Raw genomic sequence first — 14,633 nt, forward strand, 5'->3', positions numbered from 1 at the left:
CCGTGAGCACCTAGGAGTAACGTATTGCCCTGCTTCTCAAACTAAATGTTTGTCATGTGCAAGTCACTTGGGGATCTTATTAAAATGCAAGTTCTGATTCAATAGATCCCAAGTAGGCCTAAGAACCTGCACTTCTAGCAAGCTGTGATGTGATGCCAATGACTGGACCACACTTCAGGTAGCAAAAAGTTAAAGAATAAGAAGCTCCAGATTATATAATCTATTTTATACTCCTTAAGTGGAGGCTTATGCTAGCTTCAAAGTGAATTTCGCTCTCATTAGCTAGTGCACTGATGTGAGTAAGAACCAAAGAAAGAAGTTAATAATAACTTATTTTATAATAATGAAAATATGAATTTAAAAATTATAATAGTATCTGCTCATTGAACAGTCAGTACCAGAGTCAGGCACTCTGCTTAGCATTTTACATACTTTATTTCATTGAGCCTTTAAATATCCTTGTGAGGTATGGGTTATTATTAGTACTTTGGAGATGCAGAAACAGATAGACATACTCAGGTGTGCACAGCTTGAAGACAGTGAGGTGAGACTTCAAACTCACACCCCAGAGTTCACACCCTCAATCAATATGCTAGAGTTCCTCTACTGAGTCTGTTTCCTGGGCACAGTGAATCCCCAGGAGGCCCATAACTGCAGAGGATACTGGCTCTTACTCTCATGGGAATGGTTAATCAAAGCCATATTTGTCACTTGAGTAAGATAGTTCCTTGGTGACTTCCAGGCTTAGATAAGAATGTTTTTGCATTGAGACCCAAAGCTTTCCTTGAGAGGCTACTTAACTAAAACATACCTGCTCACGTTTATCATCTTTGGTGTAGCCAAAGTGGTCCACCAAGACCTTGGAGACATGATCAGGAACTTGACCATCAACCCAGTACAAAGCCTTGTTGACACTGTCTGGGAAAAATCCTTGCTTCCCAAAAAAAGCTTCCAATGTTGGCTCAAACCCTTTTCCTTCCACACCAAGCTGAGAAAGAAAATCAGGCAAGAAAACACTATCAGGTTCTTTGTTGTATGTCAGCCTCCCATTCTCTTAATGTCCACTTAATTAAACAAGTATTGGATGAATACCACAAGGCAGGAACTGAGCTTAGCACTCCGCAGGAGCTGTCTTATTTAAATCTCACTAGAATCTTCAAAGGCAGAACTTATTATTTGCCTTTTTCCAGAAGAGGCAGCTATGGTTCACAGAGGATAAATAATTAAACCAAAGACTGAGAGTTGAGAGTGGCTTTGGAGTTTGAGCTGACTCTGTCCGCCTGCACAGCCCATGGCCTTCCTTTGATTTGGGGTCTCAGGGTTTCTCTGAGACATCTGTGTTTCCATTCATACTAAGAAGTCATGTTTCAGATGACCCCTGGCAGGGAGGTGAGGGAGGCAGAAAGAGGCAGGCCTCCAAGAGATGTACGGAACTGTCTGATGATTCTTGTCCCTCCCTGGCTGGCTCGTGGCTCCCTTGGCTTTCTACGTATAGTGTAGAACAGGATGGTCTAGAAAACACAAGACTCTTCTTCAGTCACACATACCTCGAAGAGGTCAGCTGAAGCCAATCCAAAGACAGTGAGGGTCGTTTTCAGCATGCTTTCTTTAGGAAGGTAATTATGTGGATCGAATATAAGATTGCCTTCAATTTTGGCTGAGACTGGGTCGAGTAGTGGCAGAGAAAGAGATTTGGAGAAATGATAGTTCCGGGAGAATCTTTTGAAGTCCATGACAGTTGGAAGTTGGGAATTTTTCAGAGCTTCTTTCACTAACGTTTTCAAACTGGATGAAAAGAAGGAGTATATTTTGAGCCAACACATCTTATGTTATGCATTGCCTCTCTCACCGCACGTAAATACGGGGTTCCAATTGCTATCAAACTCATGGGTCTGCCCCAGGAGTTTGGCTCAGGTCTGCTTTACTTTTGCCCAGGTGTTTGTTCCAGAACAAAGGACACTTACTCTATAAAGGGCAGAGAGTGGCCAAATCCGAATTGAGGTTTGGAACTTCAGCCCTTTGTAGCAGATGGGGAAAAATTACTCTTACTTACTTCTGGACATACAGTTCTTCTGAGTTTAAGATGTTGGCGATGTGGGAAGCCACAAAGTTCTTCACTTGCGCATTCTGTTCCCATGGGAGAAGTTGGGTGATTTTGCTAACATCTGACTGGGAAGGGTCCCTCATCAGCATGAGATAGGCTGCCAGTCGCTTGTCCCCTGGAGAGGTGTCATCGAGGAAAGTCTGAAGAAGGACTTCCCGGACCTGGAACCGGAAGAAGAAACTGTTATCACTGTCCTTTGTTCGGCACACAGAACAAGTCTGGCAAACACTGGCATGATCTGCAAGCAGTTTGTTATGTGTAAGTCGAATTTCTCTCTAATAACTCTTCAAACGCTGGTACTGAATCTTCTTGCCAGTCTTCCCCAGAGCAACCAGCTCAAGGAAGTGTTCTCAGAAGACTCCTATCACGCGCATGTCAAATTCAGTTTCATTAAAATACACAACGTACAGCCAAGTTAAGACTTGCTGGAGACCTGCCACTAACTGAAAATAAAGTTGTTTTAACATAAATTAGTTCAATATGAGGGTAAAGGAGGGGAAAGATAGTGAGAGTTTGGAGCTAATAAATGAGGTTGTGTCCAAAGATACTGAGTCGTCGCCAGCTAGGGCAGGGGCCAGTTGGCTATCCTAGTTTGGGGAGATTCGGGAAAATCAGGCATGTTTTCCCAAAACAGTGAGAGTGGTGGTCGATCTGGCGGGAGGCAGCACGTAGCATGCTGGAGTGGCAGCAAGGTCAAGTATTTCTCTCATGTCCATATACTGTGAGGCAGTCAAGTCAGTAGGACTGTTGAAAATTGCAATTAGAAAGCAGTAGAATAAGGTCCTTGGAATGACAAGATTTAGAATCTCATTCCAAATCCTTGTCAAACTGAATAATTTTCACCTTCAGACCTCCTCTGCGGACCTTACCTCATCTTGAATTTCCATTTTCCGCAAGGCTTGGATGGCAGCCTTCTGAATCAGCAGTGATGGCTCTGTACTTTTGATACATTTTAGGACTGATGACGTGAGTCTTGGGGTCAGCTGCTCCATGGTTCCACCAATATTTCCAATGACCTGCATCGGAAAGCAACGAGAGGGAATCAGGGTGCAGAAGGAGAAGGAGCGGGTACCCCGGAAAAGTGCTTCTGAAACGATGTGTATTATAGAAAAGACGGAAAGTACCCTCAGAATCAGGTAGGTGTGATCTTCGTTCCCAGTGCAGTCATCGCGAATCTGCTCCGACAGGTAATCAGCAATGTCCAGCAGGTCTTGGGTCACCGCAGGGTCTGTCCTATGATAGCTGCAGAACGAGCATTAGGACTACTCAGGATGCATAGCTAGGTTTATCTTAAAATCCAAACTTGTGTTTGCCGATTTATTTCAAGCCATTACTGACTTCAAAAAAAAAGCCGGTAGGAAAACAAAAGAGTAAGCATCAAACTTTGAAAGTAGAGGGCAGAGTACAATCTCAGTGTGGAGATGTGGGGGTCTCCCTCAGCGTCTATGAGGAGAACCGGTGTAAAACTCACTTGTTGACCACGTGACTCAGAGCATATAAAGTGGCCCGGCTCTGCTGCTCCTTCGCTGTGTTGAAGATGTCCCGTAGCGTCTGGGCAGAGGGTCCTGGGAGCAGGGCCACCAGGTAGGTTACAGCGTCTATCAGAAGGGGGTGGGCTTTCTCCCTCTTCAGCCACTGGAGGATGGGAGCGTAACACTGGGGCCGTCCGCACTGCATCAGGGCTTGAAGAGTGATGGGGCTGAGGAGGAAAGGGCCGGGAAAGTCACAGAGATCGCCTTCGCGGCCGCTGAAACACCCTTGGCCCTCGGTGTGCCCTCTGCCACCAGCAGTGCCCTCACTGCCCTTATTCACCACCCGAATCCAGCTCAGACTCCAACCAGGAAGCCTTCCCTCCGAGCATTAACCACTGGAGGGCGCCATGGAGGCAAGTCTGAAAAGGGACCCCCTGGACTCTCACCTAGAGAGCACTGTCATCACTGTCCCTTGGTCGGAACCCAGAACATGCCACATAAACACTGGCATGGTCTCATTGCAGTCTTGTTTCTTTTCCAACCTTCACAGCACTGAGAGCCAGTGCCTTGAAGTCCAGAGAAATCACAGTATTATTTTGCTTGCCTGAGTTCTCTCTCCACTAGCTTATTGTCTTCCCAAAGGTACAAAGGTCTTTTTGTCTCAAACGGAACGAGGAATTAGAAGATACCCATCAAAGTGTAGGAAATATTTCCCTCCTCTTTTAACACACAAATACATATCTCCCTTGGATGCAACATATACATGTGTGTGTTGCCCATGGATCACTAGGCACCTGAGCTGGTATCTCTCTATCCAGCAAACATGAACTGATCGACTAAACGGACTAACAGTCTTGATATTTCAATGGTCCCTAAGATTCTCTGTTTGGCTAAGGTTTCAGCCAGCTACCATAGGTTTATAATCCACGAAAGATTGAAGCGCAACTATTAAATAAATACCTGGACACCCCGAACAGCTTTGGCAAGAGGGCTGAGACTGCTTCATCGCTGAGGCCTCGCAGCTCGGACACCAGTTTACTGAAGAGGTTCGCTCTCTTGGCGTTCTGCTCAGAGATGTGTAGGCTCTGCAGCTCTTGGAGGGTTTTCATGGCGGCCTCGGCCTGCCCCGGGGGTGACGCGGCTTTGGTGCTCTCAAAGGCGAGACCCACCTCCCTGGTACCTGGAAGGAGGAAAGTGTCAAAGGAATTTCTGCTTTACCTTTATGTTTCAACCATATCTTGGTCTATTGGAAACTGGGAATCAGTGGGATATCAGCAAAGGGGAAAAGAAAACTCTCCTGTCCTTGATGCCCATTATGTATCTGGCTCTGTGCGAGGCATTTGACTTCAGCGTTTTCACTGACTCATCACACTATCCCTGTGGGTTAGTAGAATGCCTCGACTTCAAGATAGGGAGCTAAGACCCAGACTGGAGCAACTCACCTTGCCCAGGACCTCTCTGGGTATAAGAGGCAGAGCCGGAATTGAATCCAGGCTTGTCTGAATCTGTTATCGACTACCTCTTTGCCCAAAAGAACCGGCAAGGAGGTGCTGCTGCTGATATGGCTGCAGCTGAGGCTCGCCCATCATTTCTTCCAGTTGAATCTCACAGCAGTTTGTGGGGGAGGGGAAGAGTCTTTTGTGTCTCCTCCATGACCCTGTCTGATCTATGCTAGGGAAGGGGGTAAATTCAGCATGGACGTGTGGCGTAATGGAAAGAATCTTGACTTAGATTAGACCTAGGGGCTCATTTTGTACCACCTCTAATATACCATGACCCTGAATAAACCTCTCTACGTGTCATTTTCCCCTCTGTAGAATAAGTTTAAAAGCATACATGGTTACCACTTGACATCACAGGTTGCTGACAGCAGTGAGGTAATGCATAAGACAGACTTAAATCCAAGGCAAATGCAGGGCTAGGGTAGAGATGGAGATTGCTACGGTCCCTTCCAGCTCTGAAGACCAATTCATGACCCTGAAGGCTCGCTCCTACTTGTCCCAGGCCTCAGGCCTTACCACAAGGTGTATGAGGTTGTCAGACCCACCAGAAGTAGACTTAGGAGGTCAGTTTCCTACTTACAAAAACCTAGGTAGCTTTGGGAAACTTCTCCCTTTCTCGTGTCCCATTGTCATTTGGCATTTGGACGTGATCACGCTTTCTCGCTAGAGTAGCCCACCGCCAGAACAGCAGAGCCCACTTAAGTCATCAGTCAGCAGGTGTTTCACAGGGCCCAGCAAGGAGCTAAGCCTTGACGCATGAAATATCTTGGGCAGATCTCCTGGCCCTGGCAACCCCGAGGGTATAAAGTCTTACCTTCATCAAAGAGGCGGCTGTTGAAATTACGTGTCTCTTCAAGTTTCAAAGTCTGCGTAATCTGTGCCGTCATCCCATTCCTGATAACAAAGGAAGCACAGCAGGTAACAAAGGATGGCAAGCACTCCAGGCTTTCCATGGTGAATGTTTCCCTGTGTCCGCTTTTACCCAAATCCTGACCTTTAAACCATGGTTAACCGGTCATCCTGAGCCCCTGATGAACAGCACCCACCTCCTCCTGGTCATGCTATCTGTCCTTGCATCAAAGGACATATGCACCTTCTACCTTTAACCAGTTTGGAGTGCCTACATGGTAGGAATGAACTCTGTGCCTTGAAATTCCTTTGTATCTCCTACAGCACAATGCTGAGCATACGGCAGTTACTCAATAGATTTAAGATGACTGACCAATTTTCAAAATGGATTTGGATACACAGCTCTCCAGTCCAAATTCCAAATCCTTCACAAAGCCCTTTGAACCAGGGCAGCCTGCAATGATCCTGGCTTTTCCCGATTTATAACCCTTAAAGTCTGGGTCTCAGATATCTTTTGTTGGTCTCAAATTGTTTTGCATGCCTGAGATATCCTGACAAATCACCTGTTAGCTTGGAAAGGGGGGCAGGTATGGCCTCTGCTTTGTAGCTCTTCACAGTCCCCTCACAGGCACAGGCTAGCCTGGATGAGGGCTCCCGAGAAGCATGCAGCTCAGATCCCATAAATGATGAATCAGGGGTGTAGCATGTGACTTACTTGTGGGAGAAAGGCAGGAAACGGTGTTGTTCCTTGCAGATGGCTTCTGAGACATGCTTCTTCTTGGGATCCAGGGTGTACCGGCAGGACTGGCTGCTGCTGATCAGAGTTGACAAGGGGCGGTTCTGTGAACGAGGTGGAAAAGCATTTCAATCAGTTAGTTCCTGGGGCTTGAACCTGAGATTTCTGCCATAGGCATTTACCTTCAAGGAAGAAGGGGAGGAGGGGAAGGGGAATTCCGTAACACTAGACAGACTCGGTTACAGAAGAGAACTTGGTGTTTGACATTCAGATATGGAGATGCGACGACTTGGCATACCCAAAGCTGAGTCTAGCTATAGGCTCTTCTTATTCCGTCCCAATGGACATCTCATCCTGCACAAAGCAGATATCGCGTGGTATCCTACACATACGCACCCCAGCGCACATTAATTCTGCACACACTGCAGCTCCCTATGTTTCTTCTGCCTAGAAGCCCAGCCTTATGTCTCTCTTCCATTTAAACATCCTTTGTATCTTTTAGTCTCATGCTTCACATCCTCTGTGAATCTTTGCATTTAGACTCACTGATGCTCACCTATCATTTCTTCTAACTGGATCTATTAAGCTGCTTTGCCCAGTGAGCTACGTGAATACTGCTTTCTCCTTCGTGGTCAGGCCTAGGACTGCTTGTCTGCACTGCTCAGGTTATCACTTTATCTGGCATTGTCCCTCCCTCAGTGCTGCCCAGAATGGAGCTGAGCACACAGCAGCTGCTTGGAAAAAACACAAAGACCAGTGCACTGGCCTCTATATGGCCCTGGTGGTCACCAGACTCCCTGTTTTTGGGCTCAAGGACAATGACCAGGAACACTGCCAGGCATGACATGATTGCTCAAGTCCCTCATGTTTACTGAGATAAGCTGTGGTTCACGGCCCTGAAGGTATCACAAGGCATTAGGTGAGCTCAGGTAATATGGTGCCCTGTGACCCCAGGTGAGGGTGAGCAGAGAAGTTTAGCCCTGAGGGAGTGGCCTGGGCAGGACGCAGAGGGGCCAGGCACTAGTCAGGGTCGTACATGGGATGGAAAGACAGGACTCCGGAATGCTTTCGGTCATGTCACTTCATGGGAATGAGGGAGAGGGTTGCGGAACACAGGTCTTGGGAGTTTCTTGGAGGCTAAAGGCTTAGATCTAGGGACATGCATCTCTTGCACTGGAAGAAGTAGGCGACTGTGCTCCCCTACATCGAGCCCTGGAGCCTTCTCAGGGATGGGCCGTCATTACTCTCAAGTGATGGCGGCAGGTTCAGTGCCCGTGGCAGAGCAACAGCAGGAAGGGCAGAGCTCCGGACTGGGAGTCGGAACCTGACTCCTTTCCCGTTTGGTCTTCAGTTTCCCAGGGTTGGTCTGTGTGAAGAGGCTGGGCAGGTTCTTCTCTGAGATCCCTCCTGGCTCAACGTTCCAGAATTTTAATAACAAAGAGGATGCTGCTTAGTGTGACTAGCAAGGCTGCCGTGAAACTTACCAAGCCTCTGATCAAAGCGAGGGGGCTAACTCCTGTGCTGGCGGGCCGGAAGTGATCGCAGTCTTTCAGGTTTCTTTCGATGGATACTTCTGTTGCCACGCTGCCTTTCCTTGTTCTTACACTGAAGTTACTGGAACAGTTTCCATACACAGTATCCTACGGGAGCAGAAGATACAACAGGTGCATTAAATGTGGGGAAACATCCTTAGGTGCTCTGGGAGAGCCTGGGAAAGGGGTCTGGGAGAAAGGGCAGGAGCCACGTGGATTTGGAAGGAATTCCCCCTCCACCCTGAGGACAGAATGTGGGCCTTGCCGGCGCCTGGGCTGCCAAAGGTGGGGTGAGCTCCAGAGAAGGGTGGTTCCTGACTGAGCTCAGCACGCCGGCCGGGCCTCCTAGGACCCAGGCGACTCTGACCTTGTACTCGGTGCTCTCAGAGCATTTCCCTGCTGCTCATTTACAGCATGTATTTCAATCTGCCTCATGTGATGTATGTCTCAGTTCATCCCCCAGATCCTGAGAGCACCCCGAGGCCTCTGCAGGATGCGTGTGGTATACTACACAGCCCGCTGCTCATTTACAGCATGTATTTCAATCTGCCTCGTGTGATGTATGTCTCAGTTCATCCCCCAGATCCCGAGAACGCCCCAAGGCACGGCCTCTGCAGGATGCGTGTGGTATACTACACAGCCTGGACCATTGCAGGGGCTCAAAAATGGTCGTGGGACTCAAGCGAATTGAGTTCTCTCAGATCTAAACCTGAATTTCTTAAAAGAGGGTGGCAAGGGACTCAATTACTTTCCATGTTTAAAATACATGTGGGCCATACTGTGTTATGCCTTGTGGGAACAGAACAAAACCATGCAAAGGAGTAGGGTGGTCAGAGATCTCCAGAAACTGCTTTAAAATCAGATCCAACCTGCTCAGGATGATCTGTCAGTGAGCCCTGAGGACAGTGGGGAGCCTTGGCTGTGTGTGTCACTGGAGTGTCACACCAATGCAGGGCTCCCGTGTAACCGGCCACGCAGCTAAGTCAGTGGTCCACTTCACGGAGACAGCGGCTCAGACCGTGCTATCAGCTTTCTAGATTCTCACCAGAAACAGCACTCGCTGGGCGTCTTCCGTTTCCGGAGGAACCAGCAGGGCAGAGATGATGCCCCTTTTGACGTTCAGAGTGTGGTCAGGCTCCTCCGGCTCCGGGTGAAGCAAAATGGGTCCCCCGTCAGGAACCGCCAGCCGGAGCTCATGCCTGTCCCAGGGAGAGAGAGAGAGATAGTGCTCATGGGAGTGTTGCTTCTCCGTTCCGGGCCTGTTGGACAGACGCTGGGCGGCTCTGCAACCTGCTTTTTACTTATTGTTTTTCTTTTTACATCTTTTATTAATATATCTATGCACATACATTTTCAAAACAAAAGCATACAAGTATGCGTGTGTGTTCGGCACCCTTTAATTCTTTTCCTTTGTCGCTGGGTCACATGTCCCCTCCCTCTCTGCTGCAATACTCTCTCCACGGAACTACCTACTGGGGTTTCCATGTATTTCCACGCTCAGACGATCCTATGTGTGCGGGTGTAAAAAATCTAAAGATTTTGTCATTGCTGGTTTTACACAAATGGCATTGCATTACACACACTTTTCTTATTCTCGCTTTTCTCAACTATACACCACAAAAATTCTTCTGAGTCATTTGGTGGCGCTCTGACAGATTCTTTCTGAAAAGCTCCAAAACACTGAATTCCGTTTACCTATAATTTATTCAGACATTCCCCTATTTAATGGCATTCACTTTCTCTCTTTCCGGATTTCTTTTTCTTTCGGCCCCATGAACGACACTAAAATAAATATCTTTATGCCTATATCTTCACACATTGCTGCTTTTCTTTTCATGGACTAGAGTCCCAAAGTTTGAAATTGCTGTGCCAAAGGCTATAGTATTTTTAATTATAATAGATATTGACTAATGGCTCTCATTTCTAGCAGCAATGAGAGTACACTTTCCCCTTGTAGACCTGCCAGCAACAGGTGTTATAGCTGTTTTAAATTTCTGCAGTCCTATGGGTGTAAGGTGATAAATATCTTGCTACATTAATTGCATTTCCTGACTGCTAGTGAATTTGAGCTGCTTTTCATACATTTATTGGATACTCACTCTTTGATATGGTCTCAGGCCATGTCTGAAGCCTGGGTCAACTTTGATCTTAGGGACCTTCCTTTGGGAGCTTTCTTTTGGGGGTTTCGAAGGGCCTGGCTGCACCTGCTCTAGTTAAGTCATAAGGAAGAAAAAGAGGCCAAGCACGTATCCCACGGCTCTGCACTCTCTCGGAAAGTTCCAGACACTGTGATGCAGACTTGGAAAGCCTTGAGGTGGTCGAGAGCTGGAGTCCCTGTGGTTTGGAGGAGGTTAAGGACCAAAAAAGTTGCTACTACTCGCTCCATTCTGCCACTGTACCCCACTCCCTCATACACATCTAAGTCCCAGACAAAATCAGGTGTATCGGCGAGAGACAGGAGCGTCGAGCTTACTCTGCTGAGAAAGGACTGGCTTCCCGGTCTAAGGTTCAACAAATCGAATGAGTTTCCAAAGCTACCACATGCACAAATCTATGACGGCCTATGTTTACACGCTCTTGGGACATGACGAACTGTGACTCGGAGACAAGGCGGGAATGACGTTCAAAATATTTAGCAACTGGTACAACATGGATACTGATCAGTCAGCAGGGAAGCCAGCTGTCAACCATGAGACCGGCCTGGTCAGCGTGCGCTGGCAGAATGCCGGCCTGTGAGAAGGGGTTCAGGCCTGGGCTTTCCCTGGACTCTCTGAGGCCGGGCCTTGCCCCCTAACCCACCCCTTGCTAACCAGGACTCTGCACTCCTGAGTGCCGGCCATGGCAAGGAGTCCTGCTGGGACACTCCCTGAAGACCAGGGGGCACCCACTCTTGCTTCATTCTTTAAACAAGAATTCATGTGTTTAAAGAAACTGTCTCAGCTTTATTGTCCTCCAGAGTTGAAAGCAGATCTTTTAGAAACACACTGCAATGGTAATGAGAGGAGCATCCCCTGGGAAGGCACATAATGCTTCCCTCCTTTTGATTGCTGTGCAAACAGTAAGCGGTTCCTCAATCAATGGTGAATGAAGAATCCAAATACTTATACTCACGCATGTGTCTAATATGAACACACACGTTCAGACCTCAGTGGACACACACACACCCATACACCTGCATGACATGTCCAGCGACACCCAAAGCTCAGAAATTAAATGCACAGGCCCGTGCCTTACTTGGACATGGCTGTGGCAAACTCCTCAGAGTTCGCGGTCTTCTTCATCAAGGGCTTGCCCTTGGGGTTGAAGCCATTCACCTCTTTCAGTGTGCACTGGCTCGTCTTCAGGATGAAGCTGCAGCGTTGGGGGACCTCCAGCTCGACCTGAGAACACAGGGAGGCAGCATATTAAAACTCTCCATCCAGAACTTGAGGCACCCGGCCTGCCCCCACGGCCAGGGGCTTGCTCTCCATCAGGGCGCCAGGTAAAATGCTGTTGGACAGACGACGTTTGCTCTGCAACACCACCTGTGTCCACAACAGGCCTCCTGAGTTCTCCACGAGTCAACCTCTACTTGGTCCTATTTTTTTTTTTATCTCTTTAAAGTTTCTTAAGTCTCAAGTTTCTTAAGCTTGTTTTTATACATGTAAAGGGGGATGCCTTTTTATTGGTTCTAAATCTACACACTTTAGTGATGAAGAGGTACCACTTGTTAGAAGAAACAGCTTAGGAGTGAGAGTTTAAGAAGAAAAACAGGAAGCAGGAGGAGGGCTATCATTTGTATCAACAGCAAATGTTTCCTTAAGGTCACTGCAAAAAAAATCCAAATAACCCAAACCGTTTGTGTCTATGAGGGACCATTCAAACCTTTGCATAGAGCTGGAGTTTAAACAGATCCCTCGTTGTTATCCAGAACTGTTCGAAGAACTCTCTGCAATGATGGAAAGAGTCTATATTTACACTATCTAATATGGGAGCCACTAGCCATGGGTGGCTATTGGGCACTTGAAACGTGGCTAGTATGACTAAGAAATGGAATTTTCACTTGTATTCAATTTAAATAGCCTCATGTGGCCTCACGTGACCACACAGACGATGGGGCCCTAGAAGGGAGAGGGTAGATTCTCGGCCTGATTTCCCCACACGAACCCCATTCGTGACACTTAGATCTGTTCCATAGGAACATGACCATGAAAACAACCAGTGTCAATAAGAAAAATTTTATTTGAAAACAAACTACATGTTTCCATTTTTCTTTTTTTCCCATTTGTTTTTACTAACTGATGCTATTTGACTTAGATGATAAAAACTGCATTCCTTGGTGATGGACAGAGGGGAGGGGGTTTGGGGGGCTGGGAGAATGGGGTGAAAGGTTAAAGAAGTACAAATTAGTAGTTGATAAATGGTCACAGGGATGGGGAGCACCACATTGGGAATGCAATTAGCATTAGTATGATGGCCAAGTGGAGGGCCAGGGGAGGGAGGGAGCCATGGAGAGGATTGTTTTATGAACTGTATAGATGTCTAACCAATGTACTGTATACTTTAAACTAATTAACATAAATAATTTAAAAAACAAAACAATTGCATTCCAGAATTCTTTCCTGAGAGCCCACCTCCCTTGGCTCACCCACTGGACTTCTCTCATCATATTAAATCTACTGTCCGGCAGTGCCGAGGGGAGGGAGCCATGGAGAGGATCGTTTTATGAACTGCATAGATGTCTAACCAATGTACTGTATACTTTAAACTAATTAACATAAATAATTTAAAAAACAAAACAATTGCATTCCAGAATTCTTTCCTGAGAGCCCACCTCCCTTGGCTCACCCACTGGACTTCTCTCATCATATTAAATCTACTGTCCGGCAGTGCCGATATTCTAGATCACATATTCCAATTGTATCCTGAAAGATGATGAGAAAATAAATCTGGTTGGCAAAATTGTCTGTGGCAGATGACTCTTTAGCAAAGTATCTTCCTAACACCTTGAGATTGCAACTGTCCTGGCATGAGTTGGGTGTGTTCAGCCGTGGTCTCCAGGCCCTCCGGGGGCCCTCATCTCCCCTCATACCTTGCAGTTGATCCTGATGATGCTCCTTGAGTCAGTCCTGGGGACTCCACTGGAACTCTCAGCCTCATAGTTGTATATGTACTTCCTGAGGGGCTTGAATCGATTTGCGTCTTGTAAAATGAGAAATAAGTCAGCCATATTAAAACAAACAAACAAACAAAAACTCAAGGATAGTTAGTTTTAGGCAGGGAGAGGCAGTGGCATAGATAATAAAAATAGTTATTAAACTCGATTTATGTTTAACTGACTTTGTGTTATACTTCATTATCCTTTATGGATTTAAATTCTCCACTGTTTTGCTCAAGCTAATGTTTAAAGTAGCTGGCATTCCTTAAATATATCACATGAGGTACAAAGAGGTGAGTGTCAAGTAATGGGGCTCAGAAAGTCTATAGGAGAGACTGGAAAATTAAGAGTTGACAGCATAAAGCAGGTATCTCTAATGCCTTTTCAGCTTGAAAATACCATAATTCTGGGTCTCTTTTTTGGTTCTACAAAATACCTGAGGCAAAGTTCATTAAGTGTTAGGGGTATCTGGCTGACTTAGAAACCCCCCAAAAGGAAAATCTGGAAGCCTCCACTGTCCTCGAGTCTAATTTTCTGAACATTGAGAAAAAGAACACTTGGGTCATGAGCCCCGCTACAGTAATGCCAAATGTCCACGAGATGGCAGTGCTGCCACACCAGAGGCCAGCCTCCACTCAGGAAAACACAGGGTACCAAATGGCAAGGCCGTCTCCTTTGACCCCTAGGGGTCAGGTAAATACAAAGCGGCGGCGGCCTGGGTTTCCTCTCAAAGGTTAAAGTCACCATTTCCTCACCCTCATGTGCTTTGAATCAATGATTAGCCACTGGTAAACAGGATGATGAGGTCTCCTTCAAGTGTCCGTGGGCCAATAGACTGACATTCCTTTCCCCACCCTACCCCTTGGCCTAGCTTCTGGAACAGAGCAGAAGGGCAGACAGAAGAGAGTGGAGACCCCCTTGGGGGTGGGCAGAGGCCAAGGAACTGATTTCTTGGAGCTCAGAGCAATGCACACCAATCACAGCACCACAGCACGCGGAGGGGCAGATGAGTGGGTGGGAGGGGGGCGTACAGGGGGGGAGGGTAGGAGGTCGAGGCTGCCTTTCTTGCCCACTGGGGAAATGCCTTACATTGACAGGTCGGGCTGACATCTTCCAGCACTTCGTCTTCTATAAGAGAAGGAGAAAGACAACCGTGGGTTTTTCCCGTCTTCTGGACGGGTCCCAGGGTCTGACGCGGAGGGCCACTGCATGCATAGGACTTTCATCTTTTAGGAGGAAGCAAGTTCTGGAGAACCCGCTCCCCAGCGCCCCAGCGCCCCCGCCCCACCCCCAGCCCCATC

At 47.3% G+C, this 14,633-nt stretch overlaps 1 protein-coding gene across 1 annotated transcript in view; it reads right to left on the reverse strand.

The window, feature by feature from the left end:
- APOB (apolipoprotein B) overlaps window positions 1-14,633 on the reverse strand; it is a 38,517-nt gene that overhangs the window by 23,654 nt on the left and 230 nt on the right. The window contains 14 exon segments of the mRNA XM_006910423.2: window positions 812-988; window positions 1,548-1,785; window positions 2,054-2,265; window positions 2,974-3,120; window positions 3,229-3,346; window positions 3,576-3,803; window positions 4,537-4,756; window positions 5,893-5,972; window positions 6,643-6,767; window positions 8,148-8,303; window positions 9,241-9,394; window positions 11,430-11,575; window positions 13,267-13,376; window positions 14,422-14,462. Of these exon segments, the coding sequence (XP_006910485.2) occupies window positions 812-988; window positions 1,548-1,785; window positions 2,054-2,265; window positions 2,974-3,120; window positions 3,229-3,346; window positions 3,576-3,803; window positions 4,537-4,756; window positions 5,893-5,972; window positions 6,643-6,767; window positions 8,148-8,303; window positions 9,241-9,394; window positions 11,430-11,575; window positions 13,267-13,376; window positions 14,422-14,462 (2,152 nt within the window).

This window comes from Pteropus alecto, unplaced genomic scaffold (genome assembly GCF_000325575.1).
Source record: "Pteropus alecto unplaced genomic scaffold, ASM32557v1 scaffold61, whole genome shotgun sequence".
NCBI lineage: Eukaryota > Metazoa > Chordata > Mammalia > Chiroptera > Pteropodidae > Pteropus > Pteropus alecto.